Genomic DNA, 18,027 nt, shown 5'->3' with positions numbered 1-18,027 from the left:
AGGGACACTTAACACCTAAGAGTCAGACAGAAGCAAACACTGGAGTTTTTCTGATTTCAATATCATGCCCTCAACAACTATGCTCTTTTACTACATAGTAAGAGTAGTTTTAGCTAAAATACTTACCTGTTCCAAGAAACAGGACATTGTATGTACCGTCAGCAGCATTCACTCGATCCACAGCTATTTTTGTGTACTTATAGTCAGTGCCTATGCGAACAATCAAGGGCCTTCTGTGTATTGGGTAGATGGAATTGTACATGAGGGGGTGGTTCCGAATAAAAGTGACAACATCATCCGGGAACTCCTTCGTGGTTCGCATATTGGGTGTAAATGCTCCTCCTGGGCACTAAAAAAATATTTTTAAAAGGACTAAGTTAATACAATTGTAACTTTGTTAATAATAATCGAGAGACCTCTATTTTTCAAGATACTTAGAAGCTCAAGTTGTTGTAAGTGTATTTGCTACCTATTGAGGAAAAAACAGCATGATTATACATAGTACGATCTGTAGAAAATAAACATACAATATATATAATTTGATCATTTAAATAGGCTAAGTCCATGTATCCTGTCCTGTTTGTTTTCAGAGTGAAGCTGATGTCATTTGGTTTATGATATAACTTATCACCTTTCTCATCCATCACTTTTATATTTCTTATCCCGTGCCAGATTCAGTGTTGCTAGGGAAAAAAAAATGCTCTTGCAGATATAATCCAATGCTGCTGTCTGTCAGTTGCTCAGTGGTGTCTGACTCTTTGCGATCCTGTGGACTGAAGCCCACCAGGCTCCTCTGTCCATGGAATTCTCCAGGCAAGAATACTGAAATGAGTTGCATTTCCTTCTCCACTAATGCTGCTACTGGTTAGAATAAATTAGATTATCATTATCAAATTCAATCAGAACTCTAACGCAAGAGTTTCATTCCATCTGGTCCCCTTCCTATCGAAGAGGACTCTCTGAAGTTGGAGCTTGGATTGGATATGGTCAATACACCTGGTAATTTCCCTCTGGAAAACTCCAGTAACTTCCACTACTCTCAGAACAAAATCCCAACAACTAAACATGGCTATGAACTCCTGAATGTCTGGGCTGCATCGCGTCTACCACGGCCGTGGTTCTTGCTCTTCCTGAGCCTCAGTCAGCTCCCCATCCAGGACCCTGGCACTTGCTGTTCCCTACCTGGATTACTCTTCTCCAGACAATTCCAGGGTTTTCTCTGTTGCCTCATTCAGTTCTCAGCTCAAAAGTAACTTCCTTTAAGGTGACGACATACAAAAATTGCTCCCCATCACCATTTCCACCTTCTTATTTCCTTAGCTTGTTTTATTTTTTTTTGTTTTCACAGCTCTATATACCTGTGTGTAATATATTTGTTGTTTGTATCTTTATTGTCTGTTTCTTCCACTAGAAGGTAAGCTGTGAATTATTCTCAACTGGGTATGTTTTGTTCATTAATCTGCCCTCAGACCTATAATAAAGCTGATAAATATTAGATATTTGACAGAGTAGTTGAATGAGTGAAATATTCTATCTGTTATCCAGTTTTGGTGTAGGAGCTATATGAAACAGGGGCATTAATTCTGGTGAGGAGAGGAAAGATTCTGACCATCAGGTATAAAGAGGCAGAAAGAAAGCAATAATGAGACCTAAAAATGGCTGCAGGACAGTTTCAGCAGTTTTAGCATGACAAGGACTTCTGAGAAGAGGATTCCATTTACAAGTCACCTGAGGACACACTCAAGGGCAGGCTGGGAGGTGCTGAAGCTTGAAACTTGAACACTTGCACTAATAGGAGCTAAGTGTCAAGTTATATGAGCAACATATAATCTTTTTTAACACATAAAACTTTATTTGTCTAACCCTATCAAACACTGTCAATATCTCTACTTTCAGAAACAAAAATACTTGGTTATATAATTTTTTAAACAAAAGCACTACTGCTCTAGTTTTCATTTATCTTCTTTCAGTTCAGTCGCTCAGTCGTGTCCGACTCTTTGTGACCCTATGAATCGCAGCACGCCAGGCCTCCTTGTCCATCACAAACTCCCGGAGTTTACTCAAACTCATGTCCATCGAGTCGGTGATGCTATCCAACCATCTCATCCTCTGTTGTCCCCTTCTCCTCCTGGCCCCAATCCCTCCCAGCATCAGGGTCTTTTCCAATGAGTCAACTCTTTGCATGACGTGGCCAAAGTATTGGAGTTTCAGCTTCAGCATCAGTCCTTCCAATGAACACCCAGGACTGATCTTCTTTAGGATGGACTGGTTGGATCTCCTTGCAGTCCAGGGGACTCTCGAGAGTCTTCTCCAACACCATAGTTCAAAAGCATCAATTGTTTCAGCGCTCATGCTTTCTTCACATCCAACTCTGCACCAATTCATATATGACCACGGAAAACTAGCCTTGGCAGACGGATTAGTTGGAATTATGGCTCTGCTTTTAATATGCTATCTAGGTTTGGCATACTTTCTTCCAAGGAGTAGCGCTTAATTTCATGGCTGCAATCAACATGCACTGATTATGGAGCCAACTAAAGTCAAGCCACTGTTTCCATGTCTTCCCATCTATTCCATGAAGTGATGGGACAGATGGGATTTAAGTTTTCTGCATGTTAGCTTAAGCCAACTTTTATTCACTCTCCTCTTTACTTGTGCATAAGAGGCTTTTTCGTTCCTTCATTTTCTGCCATAAGGGTGGTGTCATCTGCATATCTGAGGTTATTGATATTTCTCCTGGCAACCTTGATTCCAGCTTGTGCTTCTTCCAGCCCAGCGTTTCTCATGATGTACTCTGCATATAAGTTAAATAAGCGGGGTGACAATATACAGCCTTGACGTACTCCTTTTCCTATTTGGAACCAGTCAGTTATCTTCTTTAGAGAGGTACAAATTGAAAGGAAAGCAACAAATCAAGCTTCCTGATCAACAGAAATGGGTACAGCATCTGTGGTGAATAGCAAGATGTGATACACTCAGTAATAAACGAAAATTACAGTTTATTCAAGTGTGGCTGTGAACACCTATTTCTAGGTGACTGCTCCTATGCAGGAATATAAACCTAGTGTGGTCAAATTTTAACAGAAAATAGAAATGTGGAATTTTATGTGATGGGAATACCAGATTACCTTATCTTCCTCCTGAGAAACCTATATGCAGGTCAAGAAGCAACAGTTAGAATCAGACATGGAACAACAGACTGGTTCCAAATAGGAAAAGGAGTATATCAAGGCTGTATACCTTCACCCTGCTTATTTAACTTCTATGCAGAGTACATCATGTGAAATGCTAGAGTGGATGCAGCACAAGCTGGAATCAAGATTGCCAAGAGAAACAGCAATTACCTCAGATATGCAGATCACATCACCCTAAGCTCAACATTCAGAAAACTAAGATCATGGCATCTGGTCCCATCACTTCATGGGAAATAGATGGGGAAACAGTGGGAACAGTGGCTGACTTTATTTTCTGGGCTCCAAAATCACTGCAGATGGTGACTGCAGCCATAAAATTAAAAGACGCTTACTCCTTGGAAGGAAAGTTATGACCAACCTAGACAGCACATTAAAAAGCAGAGACATTACTTTGCCAACAAAGGTCCGTCTAGTCAAGGCTGTGGTTCTTCTAGTAATCATGTATGGATCTGAGAGTTGGACTATAAAGAAAGCTGAGCACCGACAAATTGATGATTTTGAACTGTGGTGTTGGAGAAGACTCTCGAGAGTCCCCTGGACTGCAAGGAGATCCAACCAGTCCATCCTAAAGGAGATCAGTCCTGGGTGTTCATTGGAAGGACTGATGTTGAAGCTGAAACTCCAATACTTTGGCCACCTGATGCGAAGAGCTGACTCATTTGAAAAGACCCTGATGCTGGGAAAGATTGAGGGCAGGGGGAGAAGGGGACAATAGAGGATAAGATGGTTGGATGGCATCACTGACTCAATGGACATGGGTTTGGGTGGACTCCAGGAGCTGGTGATGGATAGGGAGGCCTGGTGTGCTGTGGTTCATGGGGTCGCAAAGAGTCGGACACGACTGAGGAACTGAACTGAACTGAACTGAAATGGCAGAATGCAAAGAGGAGCTAAAGAGCCTCTTGATGAAGGTGAAAGAGGAGAGTGAAAAAGCTGGTTTAAACCTCAATTTTCAAAAAACTGGAAAAAATGGAAATAGCGACAGATTTTATATTCTTGGCCTCCAAAATCACTGCGGACCATGACTGCAGCCAGAAAGTTAAAAGACGCTTGCTCCTTGGAAGAAAAGCTATGATCAAAACAGACAGCATGTTAAAAAGCAGAGACATGACTTTGTCAACAAAGGTCCATCTAGTCAAAGCTATGGTTTTTCCAGTAGTCATGAATGGATGTGAGTGTTGGACCACAAAGAATGCTGAATGTTAAAGAATTGATGCTTTTGAACTGTGGCGTTGGAGAAGAGTCTTAAGAGTCCTTTGGACTGCAAGGAGATCAAACCAGTCCATCCTAAAGGAAATCAATCCTGAATTTTCATCGGAAGGATGGATGCTGAAGCTGAAACTCCAAAACTCTGGCCATGTGATGCGAAGAGCCAACTCAATGGAAAAGACCCTGATACTGGGAAAGACAGAAGGCAAGAAGAGAAGGGGACAACAGAAGATGAGATGGTTGGATGGCATTGCTGACTCAATGGACATGAATTTGAGAAAACTCTGGGACATGGTGAAGGACAGGGAAGGCTGGCGTCCTGCAGTCCATGGGGTCACAAAGAGTTGGACGGGACTGAGCGACTGAACAACTGCCAAAATTTTAATGTTAGTTCAGTGCAAAAAGAAAAACAACTTTAGGGACCAACAAAACATGGCAACCTCTGGGTTTAAATTCATGCAATGGCTATCCTACAATTTCAGTACTTCTGGGCCATTACTGCCAGGCAGTCCTACATTTGCAAATAAGTCTCGACAAATTATGAATGTGCTCTCTCTCATTTGAATTGTATCACCCTAAAGCAATTTTCAGACTAACTTTAACCAGTTAACATTACTAGAATATTTTATAGGATCAGTAAATATACTTCTCTTTTTGAGAATGGCATAAAGAGCAATTAAATGACTTCACTCAAGAGAGATAATGAGACAAGTAATAAAACTAAGCTTCTCATTCATTATCCCATTAATGAGACTTTCATCTAGGGTTTATATGCCTGTCTTTTAGGCAAAAGTATTATATTTAAATACGTATATTTATAAATTAACTACAATAAAAGACCAAATGAGGACAAACAATTCCATGTGAGTGTATTCTAAACTGATGAATGTGTTCCATCCTTCTGAAAAATGTAGTGTTATGGGTATTTTCTACTGTCATTTCTCACACAAAGTGGAGAAAGGGAAACACAACAACCAGAAGATGCATGTGGATCATGAATTTTCATGAATAAAAACATAGACAGTACAAATGATGGGCCATTTAAATAGCTCCAGCCCTTCAAAAAACACCACTTAAAGGATGGTTTCCTGAACTGTCTCCTTAAATATTTGCAAGTATTGTTTTTATAAGTTCCAGGATTATTCAAAGTTAGCATAGATTACTAGGCAATTTCTATAATTTCCAGCTAGCAATTACTTTCATAAGCTTATTAAATTACACGCATCTAGTTTCTGGGTTTTACTTAATGGTAACTGAAATTTAGCTAAAAATTATATTTCAGTTACTCACAACCATAGTTACTAAATGTTGTGTGTGTTCAGTTGCTCAGCTGTGTCCGACTCTTGGCGACCTGTATGGATTGTAGCCCTCCAGGTTCCTCTGTCCATGGGACTTTTCCAGGCAAGAATACTGGAGTGGGTTACCATTTCCTCCTCCAGGGGAAATTCCCGACCCAGGGATTGAACCTGCATCTCGGTATCCTGGGTCTCCTGCACTGTCAGACAAATTTGTTACCACTGAACCATCCAGGAAGCCCAGTTATTAAATAGGTAACCCAAATAAATCAACTGAAATCAATTATTTTATATTCATTCAAATGTTCTCCATGTGGGATTTTTATATTACATTCACAATAAACTTTTTACTTGGAAACAGTCTCCCAGTAAAAGTTTATTTTCAAGATTACAGAAGAATTCCTTTAGTCAATAATTAATTTTTTCCATTGATTCACGGCCTAAATCCTGCAGATAAGACAAAGAAAGAATGACAATGATGTGACAAGAACAAAAATTGATTACCCTTTGCAGACTATCTGGATTTGTGAGTTTGCCCAGTATAAAACTGTCAAGTATAAATAAGATGCAGTTTACATATTCCTCACCTTATGATATATGAAAGCATGTATACTGAAACCTCAAGAAAATATAATGCCCATATGCTACTATAAAATAAAGCCTTTGTCCGTTAGCTGGGCTGCTGTCTCATTCATAGGAAGGATAATTTTGCTCTACAAATAGTCATTAAGTAATTTTGGTTAAATTTCCCCTTCAGGTGTTTGTTTTCCTCTGGTTTTAGCTTTCTGTTTATCAAGTGATGATAAGCATTCCTTTCTTTGTGTAAAGACATTTTAAGTGTTTTGATTACTAAAGTGCTAGCATGAAATGCTAGGAACAATGAGGATGCCATGTATCTTATCAGGAAGTATCTCTAATTTCCTTCCTATTCTCAGGTATTTTGAGTATCTGCTACTAATCCACTCACCCATTAAACTGGTTTTCAGCATTAATGTGTTCACATATCAATTCAAATGTCAATTTTTTGACAGCTTTTATTCAAAATGCATTTTGAAGCGCTCATCAGGGGATTTAAGGATAGGAAGCAACCATTGTCTTCCAGACACAAGTGTTCTAGTAAGAAAGATGGACATATTCAAAGTAACATAACAACTGTGACATATAAGATAAATGTAAAATAAAAACAGAGTTTGACTCACAATCAATAAGAACCAATATTTTTAAAATGAATTTATTAGAGAACTTAAGGCTGCCAGAATTAGTGAAGAGGTTTAGAGATTTCAAAAATAGTTTGGAATATTCTGGCAACTATAATGCCTGGAGCAATCCTAAATTATGAATCACAAAGTGAAGGGAAGAAGTAGGAGTTGACACTAAAGACAGGTAACAGAAAAAAAGGTAAAACTAATTAGAGAAGGAGTAACCAGCATGTTCAAACGGAGCTTGACTTAACACTTGGATGACAAATGGCATATGGATAAATAAATGGACATAAATAAATGATATTCTAGAATCTGGGCTAGTTTCCACTATTAGTCTTTGAAACTTGTGTTCTGAGAGAAATTGATCTTATGTTTAAACCCTTGGTAGTCTCAGTCCTTTACTTAAAGTGCAAAGAATTACATAGCTGAAGACTTGAATTTATGCACCAGCTGGCCCTCATCTTTCTGGTATTTATCCTCCATGACTTAAAAGAGCCCTTTGTTCCAGTCCATGAAGAGCTTCTAGGACTCACTGATTAATTTCTATCTTTGCCTTGTAATGTACACAGTAACCTTTGCCTGAAACATCCTTCCTTACTTATTCAAATTATCCACATCAACTACTCTTCAGGGCCAGGTCAATCTCACATATTTTTACATGCCTTTCCAAACTAGACTGTCCCATGACAATCTCTTTTTTCTTGAGATTTCAATAATATTTATTGTCTGCTTTATTCACATGCCTTGAATACTTACGTGAAAGAATATGTAATTAACTTTTCATGTCTATATGCCTTATGTGCTGAATTTTATTGTAAACTATGCTAACAATGTTTTAAAATGTCTATTAGGAACTGAAATGCTTCTACTGTAAAAACAACCAGAAGATGCATGAAATTGACAAAAGTGTCAGTAAAAAAGTGTCTCTTTTTCTTCTATTAACTACGTAGATCATACATTCTCTGTGTTCTTTTGCTGCACCAGGTTGTATACCTATTCAAAGCACTGTGAATGAAGCAGATGGTTCTAGTCCACTTATAAACAGATGTTAAAACTGATCATTTTCATGAGGTTCTGCTTTAGCAGTATGGGGTAAGCAAACACAGTCACAGTCTTCTACAGAAGCTTATACACGTTGCATCAGAATAATGTTATATGTTAGCTCAGCCACAGAGAGAATCTGCAGTCTTTGGCTGCCCTTTGCAACATACCAAAGGTGTCCTGTTTCTTCCACAAACTTGTATTACTTATGGAAAAACATGATGACACAATTGGCAGGCTTCTACCTACTGACTCGGGTTTGCTGGTTGGGACAGTTTGCTAACAAAGCGCTCAACCCTGCTTTACAAGAAGCACCTACAGGGAACATTAGAATGAGGGTATCAGATTTCTGCTAGTGTCATTTCTTTAAGAATCCAGTCACACAGTTATAAGGTTGAGCCAGCAACTGGACTACATAGGGAATTAAAGTATGATGATCATAGCTGATCCTACATTGGGAGGACTTCAGAGGCAACATTCTTAACCCTAGAGAAAAAGGAATGTTTTGGGTCACTTGGCTGTGAGTCTTCTGGCTACATGAATGGGATATTAAACCTTAAAACCCTAGGAAAGAGACATATGCAGACTGCTCTGAGTCAGAGAGCTGACTTCATGGTGTTTTGCTCAGTAAAGGGTGGAGGGACTGAATCTTCAGGGAGGTATGCTTTTCCAGGAGGGGTTCCAGAGGTTATTCCTCCACCCAGCCTTTTTTATTCTCTAAGGATCACTCATCTGACAACTTTTTTTTTAATTTAAAGGAGCTGCTGTGATCTCAACACCAGATGTAAGCAACCACATTATAGAAATAGGTCTTAAGCACTGACAACTCACTCCCTTTTTTCACAAAGTCTGCTCCAGATGCGTCATTAAGCCCTGGCTTATTTCACACTGCTTTGGAAGAGGAAAAATGCTTATGCTTAGGAGCTCGGAAATAATGCAAAGTGGAACTGTGGGCAGAATTTTCTAATTTGGCAGTGGTTTACTTGCTTTACTAAAAAGAAATTATCGACTCTCACATTTTATGTACAATAAAAGTTTGACATGAGTGTTTTTCTCACTGTCATTCTCAGAGTCATTTTGAGCTGCCATTGGTGAAGAGTCTTTATGAGGCACTGCGGGATCAAGAGGTTGGTTTTCTTCAGGGAAAAAAAAAAAATCCTAATTAGTAACATCGTCAATTTCCATGATGTAGGACTCCATCCATGACTGATTTCAAATTGCTACTGTGATCTCTTTGAGATGAGGTGAATGCAAGCTCTTCTTACCAGTCAGGTACAAGCTGACTCCAGCACTCACAAAGACTCTGAGTCCTCAAACATTTATTTACTTGGCATGGCTCTCTTTCATGTGTATCTGAGGTGTTTATCTTAAGGATTCATGGGAGAAAATGGAATTTTATTCAGTTTACAAATCAATTGCTCCTGTATTAATCCCACATGTATTTTGTTCAATAGAATAAATGATGAAAACAAATGCAATCACAACCATCTCTTAATTTTCTGACTTAAGATGAAACAGTGACTTGATCCAATTCAAATAGTAAGTAATTCTCAAACATATGACGTATCTTTGGATACATTATCAGTGAATAATTTGAAAATACATGAACTACATTCAATAAAATAATGCGAGCCTTGAGTTATGATGGAATTTGAAAGTTATTCAGCTTCCTCTTCTTTTATATAATTTGCTCAGTTGGTAAAGAATCTGCCTGCAGTGCAGGAGACCCGGGTTCAATTCCTGGGTTGGGAAGATCCCCTGGAGAAGGAAATGGCAATCCACTCCAGTATTCTTGCCTGGAGAATCCCATGGACAGAGGAGCCTGGCAGGCTACAGTCCATAGGGTCGCAAGAGTGGGACACGACTTAAGAGACTAAACCACCAACCACCTGTTTCTTATCTAATACGCTCTAATACCCTAAGATGGACATGGCTCTTGATTTCTTTTCCTTGTGTGATACCAAATAGTTAAATGTTTCTTCCATCTTCTGTTGAGCTATAAGCATCAAAGAGACAGCATTTAAAAGGAGACTGTAAATTCTATGGTAAGATTTTGTTGCCAGTTATGATTAACTAGCTTTTTAAAACTCAATACTTTCATGGATAAGTAGCAATTTTTGAGTCTTTCCAAAGTTAATTAGAAGTTAGCAATACCTATTTGAGCTTCCTAGCCAGGGAACCCGGAGAAGGCAATAGCAACCCACTCCAGTACTCCTGCCTGGGAACTCCCATGGATGGAGGAACCTGGTAGGCTGCAGTCCATAGGGTCGTGACTGAGTGACTTCACTTTCAGGCACTGGAGAAGGAAATGGCAACCCACTCTAGCGTTCTTGCCTGGAGAATCCCAGGCACAGAGGAGCCTGGTAGGCTGCCGTCTTGGGGTCACACAGAGTCGGATACAACTGAAGTGAGTCAGCAGCAGCAGCAGCAGCAGCCAAGGAACCAAACCTGAGCTCTTTTAATTTTGAATAAACATCTTCTTTAAAGGCTTATTAACACATTTTTTTCTTGTCAAACAATTGACAGCAGTATAATTCAACATGATTAGACAACAAAGAAATAAATAATATATTGCAAATAAAATTTAATAATAATACAAAAATAAAGTGAATCAGCAGTAAGTAAAACCTATGAGAGATGAATGTCTGAAAGCATACTGACAAAGGAAATTTCATATTTAAATAAAAATGAAAAGTATTTTGTTCAAGTAAATATTATTTTAATAGCTTTCCTTTGATTTTTTTTAAAATAAAATCATTCATTATTTATATCCAACCCATTTTATAAATATAACCTTATTTTATGAAATGCAAGAATATAAGAGAATTATACTCCTCTTGATGGTCAATTATGTAACATCTTCTCTCAGTGAGAGTGATGTATAACATTTTACAGAGACAGAAACTAACCAATATTCTAGTTTGCAACACAGCATTATTATAATTCAAATTAAAAACAAACAGTAAGACTGTGTTAGTCCCTCAGTCATGTCTGCCTCTTTGCAACCCCATGGACTGTAGTCCATGAGGCTCCTTTGTCTACAGAATTCTCCAGGCAAGAATACTGGAGAGGGTGGCCATTCTCTTCTCCAGGGGAACTTCCTGACCCAGGGATTGAACCTGCGTCTCCTGCATTGCAGGCAGATTCTTTACTGTCTGAGTCACCGTGGTCTTCCCAGGTGGATCCCCTGGAGAAGGAAATGGCAACACACATCAGTATTCCTGCCTGAAGAATTCCATGGACAGAGAAGCCCGGTGGACTTACAGTCCATGGGATTGCAGAATCAGATATGACTTAGCAGGCGTGCGCGCGCACACACATACACACACACACACACACACACACACACACAGAGTAAGACTATGACCACTGTCCTGGAAAAACTGTTTCAATCTGCCAGTGCACTGTCTGTACCTTGAGCTGGAAAAGGTAGTTTTCAATCTACCCCTTAACAGCACAAAGCTTCAAGACATGGTTATATTTGAATACCTCAAAACTTTTTATTTGAATCTCACTTTCATTGTCATTATTTGCTCACAAATATCATTTTATTTCCTTGAGAAATATACAATACATAATTTTAATTAAATATATTCCTAAAATTGAAATAGCTTTGCAGATTGATTACTAAGTTAATTCTCACAGGAGGATAATTTCATTAAAATAAATGAGATTTCTTATTATAAGAAAAATTGTGAAAAGCAACTGGAATTCAAATTAGTAGACTGCCTCCAAAATGCTACCATTTTCCAAGATATAGTTTCTATGCCATTAAAATAAGGAAAATATCTCTTCCCTATCTAACATATCCAGCTGTCTTAAAATATAAATGAGATTCTATTATTAATAACAAGAGCACTTAGAAAAATATTGTATAGAATTCTATAACATACATATTTGTAAAATCCCAAGTATAAGAACTCATCCAGTGAAAAATCATAATGAGTACACCAGTAGGTCTATGTTTGTATTTAATTAACATCAGCATGATATTCATTTCTTAGTAAGTTATATCTTTTTGAAAAGTAAAGTAACAAAGAAAGTTTGCTGGATACTTACAGTTCCAGGGCGAGGATATGGAATTCTCCCCTGGTAGGAAATCAGCTGATGATTGGGCCCTTCTTTGTGTGCAAAAGGCCCATTAAACACAGTCTGTATATCAGAGAAATGATACACACATACTGCTGATCCTTTAAAGACTGAGCTGAAAAAAAAAAACAGAACAATATTAATTTTACTATCTCCTAAATTTAAAAGTGATTGTATTGGTCACTATGTTGTGCACCTGAAATCATCACAACATTGTTAATCCTATGCATGCTCAGTGGCTTCAATAGTGTCTGCTTCTTTGTGATCCCATGGACCATAGCCCACCAGGCTCTTCTGTCCATAGGGTTCTCCAGGCAAGAATATTGGAGTGGGTTGCCATTTCCCCCTCCAGGGGATCTTCCAACCCAGGGATTGAGCTCATGTCTCCTTAGTCTCCCATTCTGCAAGTGGATTCTTTACCACTGAGCCACTGGGAAAGCCCAATTGCAATATAAAATAAAAAGTTAAAAATAAATAAATAAATTTAAATACAGCTTAAAAATAAATGGCAAAATCAATGATAAAAAGTTGAATGTTATGATACACAAGTTAAGCCAAAAAACTTGAAATAACCATTGATATAAAAAGTATTAAGACATTTAGTTCATCCACAAACATAGTAGATATTAAGTTACAATAAAGTACTCAGTGAATCTGGCCCAAAATATAGAAGGAATCAAAGAAATTTCAAAGTGGTTTGTCTTGGCACCAAAAAAAAGAATTGATGATTTATTAAAAAATATGATTTGAATTCTAAGTCACCACTGATACAGCCTATCATAATTTAACTCACAAAACAAATCTTACTGATAAGGGAACACTCTATCTCCTTGTCTTAAGATTATTTTAATGTAAAAGTGCTCTTATAATGTTGTCCTAAATGGTAGTTGGAGAAATTGTTGTAAATGTTCCCTATTAGTCACAGAAGAAAACAACAGGGTTCAAAAATGTTTCATTAAATTACCTTAAGTCAGAAAAACTCATAAAATTTATTTGTATCCTTTCTGAAAACTATTTCCATTGTCATTGGGCAGATGGACTGAAACCAATGTTTTTCTGACTCACACATTTTTCTTAAATTAGATGCCTAATGGGAAACTTATGTGCCCATTGAAAGAACCAAGATATATTATTAATCATTAGCATCAATAGTCAGAAATGACAATTAAAATTTTTCCCTGTTAAATTTACTGGTGCTGGGAAATAACTTTTTTGATACAAATATTTTTTTCTTAAGAATTTAGCTCTTTTGCTCTGTTCAATTCTTTGGGATTTAAATCAAGAATTTTTTTTCCTGTTAATTTTTTTCCCTGTTAAACTCACCCCAAAGGATGTGTTTTTAGATATCTTATAGGGCAAAGTAAATATGATTTATAATCAATTTTACTTTGAATGGTTCATTAAAGTTGAAAATTACACCATATTACCTCCACTGGAGAAGAACAGGAAAATGTTTAGATTTTCATTTTGTAGTTGATTGTCTAATGAAAATACATTCTAAATTGGTCATATGACAAATGGAGTATTGTACTGAATGCTGGTTAATATTCCTGGCATAAAATAGTACACAGGAAAACATACAGGAAAGGATGAGAATATGCTGGAAAGTCTTGAAATCTGTGATAATTGAGATTGGGCATTTCTGATATATTAGAAAACAAAGCTATTTTTAAAAATATGAAATCCTGTCACATCGAAGATGATAACTGTTTCAGTGTGTTGACAGTCGACACTTTAGATTGCTCCTGAAATAAAAATGATAATAGAAATGCCAAGTTCTATTTGCATCATGAGTCTTCAAGTTATTTCCTTAAAACAATATAACTTATATACATTATACCTGTATTGTAGCTCATATTTTCCTTTCTTTGAGGAAAAAATTATATAATTATTACAAATACTTCATACAAAACTATTTCAAAAGTATGAGTTCCACTTAAATACATTTAATAATTAAATACAATTAAAATGAGAGGGCTGCCTCCTAAGTGCTATGTAAAATTAAAGAGTTGAAAGAATGTTTTTATAATTACTATTACTCAATAAAGGTTATTGTTTAATTCATACAATTTATTTGTTTAATAATTACCTTGATGTTGTAAAAATGCCATACACTAGCGTTGTCCTTGGGTTATCCATTTCCAGCAGAAACACATCCTCTGTAAGAGAGAAATATAATTTTTTAAAGTTTCCAAATATTTTAAAAATTTAACCTAAGAGAACAATTTCAACTATGAAAAGTATTATTCAGAAATACATTCCTGCAGCATCATTATAATTGGACAGGAACTAAAAGATAAGCACTTGGTAAAATAAATAAAATATTCAGTTCAGTCGCTCAGTCATGTCAGACTTTTTGCGATCCCATGGACTGCAGCATGCCAGGCTTCCCTGTCCATCACCAACTCCCAGAGATTACTCAGATTCATGTCCATTGAGTCAGTGATGCCATCCAACCATCTCATCCTCTGTTGTTCCCTTCTCCTCCTGCCTTCAATCTTTCCCAGCACCAGGGTCTTTTCCAAGGAATCAGTCCTTCGCATCAGGTGACCAAAGGATTGGAGTTTCAGCTTCAGCATCCATCCTTCCAGTGAATATTCAGGACTGATTTCCTTCAGGATTGACTGGTTTGATCTTCTGGCAGTCCAAGGGGCTCTCAAGAGTCTTCCCCAACACCACAGTTCAAAAGCATTAATTCTTCAGTGCTCAGCTTTCTTTATAGTCCAACTCTCACATCCATACATGACTACTGGAAAAACCACAGCTTTGACTAGATGGACCTTCATGGGCAAAGTAATGTTTCTGCTTTTTAATATGCTGTCTAGGTTAGTCATAACTTTCCTTCCAAGGAGCAAGCATCTTTTAATTTCATGGCTGCAGTCACCACCTGCAGTGATTTTGGAGCCCAAGAAAATAAAGTTTGTCACCATTTCCATTGTTTCCCCATCTATTTGCCATGAAGGGATGGGATTGTCTCCATGATCTTAGTTTCTTGAATAAACACTAAAAATTTTTTTGAGGACTATTACCTTATGGAAACCATGTTAATAAAATAATATTAGGTAGAAGAGACATAACAGTATTTAATATGAACTAGAACCATGTAAACCTTTAAACTATACATCAGTGTATAAGAAGATGACCAGTGAGTATTTCTGGCTGACAAAGCTACAGAAATTTTTATGTTTCTTCTTTTTTTCCTGAAATTTCTAAATATCCTTTAATGATAAAATACTACTTTTTTACTTTAAAAAGTATTACAAAAGAGGAATCGGGTGGAGAGGGAGATGGGAGGGGGGATCGGGATGGGGAATAAGTGTAAATCTATGGCTGATTCATATCAATGTATGACAAAACCCACTGAAATGTTGTGAAGTAATTAGCCTCCAACTAATAAAAAAATTAAAAAAAAAAAAAAACAAAAAAAAACCAAACAAACAAACAAAAAAAGTATTACAAATCTCAATTTCTCTTTAACCTAGGGTTAGAATTTGAATATGGAAGAAAAGTTTTTCACAATGACTTTATAAAGTAAGACCTTTTGTCTTTCAGTCAAAATTGCTATAAGCATTTTAAACTATATGGAGGCAAAAGGAAAGTTACAGATGGTGAGGTGCAGGTGCAATAAATGACAGAATCTGGGAGTAGATTTCTGATAGCAAATCTCAATAATAACCAATTGTTATAAATACAAGGAATATCTGGATTTAGGGATCTTTTTGCAAATAACATTCTTGCTGACCAATACAAAGAAAGATGTATCTTTATTCACAATACATTTAGGACATCTTAAGTAATAAAGTAATAACCACTAGTCTTTCTATATGTGAACAAAGGCTGACACTATCTAGCTCTCCCTAAAATAAGGAGAGACTGAAACATTCCATGTCACTGAAACATAAACATACAATACTTGTAAAGAATTCTGGAGGAAATAGTGACTAGGTTATAACACAAAATCATACTTAAAACTTTTTTTCTAGAAAAACTGAAGTAGAAATTTGTGTTTCTATGATTAACATAATGGCTTTTCAGGAGACCAAATGTCTATTTCAGTTGTTGTAACTGCTAGAACCATATTTGCACATGAATTTGAGCAAACTCCAGGAGATAGTGGAGGGCAGAGGAGCCTGGTGTGCTGCAATCCATGAAGTAGCAAAGAGTTGGGCTTGACTGAGTGATAAACAACAACAGAATCATATTATAACACCTTTTTATTACTTACCTCATCACCTGCTTCAATATCTGAGATTAGTGACCATTTTATACTTCAATGAATTAAAGCAAAATAAAAATCATTTCTAAACATAACTTGGTAAACATGATACCATGATATGTACCAAGTTATTCTGGTTAAAAAGAGAATTGTTCCTTGGTAGAAAGGAATCAGATTGTCTGTCCTTATTTGACTTGGAACATATAACCCTTCTCATGTCGCACATGCTGAGAATATTTAGTCCCAGGGTCACCAAGAAGAATGAAAACTGGAGCTTAAGTCTAATTTCCACTCTGACACTTCTCTAACCTTTAATTCTTTTCATTAACTGTAGTAAGAATGTATAGCTATATTTTCATACAAATTGATTTTAAACTAGAATATCAGAATTCAAACATATGTGACTACACAACCATTTTAAAAAAGCACAAGCATATTATTACTTATGCATAAATTATACAATACTTCTCTCTGTCAGTCTCTATGACACATACACGAACACATACACAGAACACACTGATCTATATATCATGGTGGATTCAACAAACTATATGTTTCAGCAGTGCACTTAGGGGTAAGAAAGATTTAAAAAACACTTCAGGAAATTCATGAGTAGTACCCAGATCATTAATTCAGAACTGTAAACTTTACAAACTCTCTCTCAAAAGCATTTTTAAATCTCACATTTATGTACCTAATTCATCAAAGTGTGTCTCTGGGCCATCTTCATCAGTTACTGAACACACCAGCCTCGCTTTTAAGAAAGTAGTCCACTTGTTGACAAGGCTACGCAGTCCACCCGTGTCGTTCTGAAATCATTTTGAAAACATATTTCAGACTGCTTAAATAAACAGTGGAATGTATTTAAAATTTAATATGGATTCTTATTATTTGGGGATTTTTTATAAGCTGAAGGATGAAAATGTTAACCAAATCTGCATATCAATAAAGAGGAATAGTTAAGATATAAAGTACTTTAAAAAAAATAGTTATACTGTTATTCTTCTATTTTCAGTTCAACTGAAAATGTATTAAAATGAACTGAATAAACACATACACCTCAAAGCTTTCTAAATATCTCACTGTCTTCAACACAAACATAAATTAACGTATACAGGGAATCTTGCAGATTCTACAGCGGTCAGGAGAGTGGGCTTATACTTATGCCAAGCAGTTCTCAGTACTTCTATTTTCTTGCCTTCATTTCTCTGCATTATTATTTAATTCTTAGTATTTCTAATCAGATGATTTACATGCATATTTCTCTGGTTAGGGCAGAGAAAATGGTATTTGGATCATTCACAAATAGCCTCTATTGATAACATTTTTTTCTGTATACCCTGAAGCCTTTTTCCTCAGCAAGTGGTCTTACCACTTTGTTCCAAGTGACTGAGAAGCAGATGAGTTCCACAATCAGTGGAATATTGCAGCACTTTAAGTTATACTACTTTAAACATTACATGCTTTAAGAAATGCTTGTGTACAAAAGATGCTAATCATAAATACATCAGGACAAGCCTGTAATACTCCTATGTGAGAAGACATCATGAGTTCTTTTGAGTCATGGGCTTCCCAGGTACCTCGGTGGTAAAGAACCTGTCTGCCAATGCAGGAGACTAGGGTTTGATCCCTGGGTGGGGAAGATCCCCTGGAGAAGGAAAGGGCTACGCACTCCAGTATTTTTGCCTGGGAAATTCCATGTACAGAGGAACCTGGCTATAGTCCATAGGGTCGCAAAAGAGTTGGACATGACTTAGCAACTAAACAACAACAACAACATG

At 36.8% G+C, this 18,027-nt stretch overlaps 1 protein-coding gene across 1 annotated transcript in view; it reads right to left on the bottom strand.

Moving 5' to 3' along the window:
• The window catches only part of SEMA3C (semaphorin 3C), a 204,603-nt gene that overhangs the window by 48,822 nt on the left and 137,754 nt on the right, over positions 1-18,027 (bottom strand). The window contains exons 9-12 of the mRNA XM_043462920.1: positions 16,941-17,055; positions 14,120-14,189; positions 12,001-12,145; positions 127-349 (exon numbers count right to left, since the gene is read on the bottom strand). Coding sequence (XP_043318855.1) covers positions 127-349; positions 12,001-12,145; positions 14,120-14,189; positions 16,941-17,055 — 553 coding nt within the window. The remainder of the gene's footprint in view (positions 1-126; positions 350-12,000; positions 12,146-14,119; positions 14,190-16,940; positions 17,056-18,027) is intronic.

This window comes from Cervus canadensis, chromosome 3 (assembly GCF_019320065.1).
Source record: "Cervus canadensis isolate Bull #8, Minnesota chromosome 3, ASM1932006v1, whole genome shotgun sequence".
Lineage (NCBI taxonomy): Eukaryota > Metazoa > Chordata > Mammalia > Artiodactyla > Cervidae > Cervus > Cervus canadensis.
Note: the sequence above shows the minus strand (reverse complement) of the source record. Positions and strands in the feature narration are given on the sequence as shown.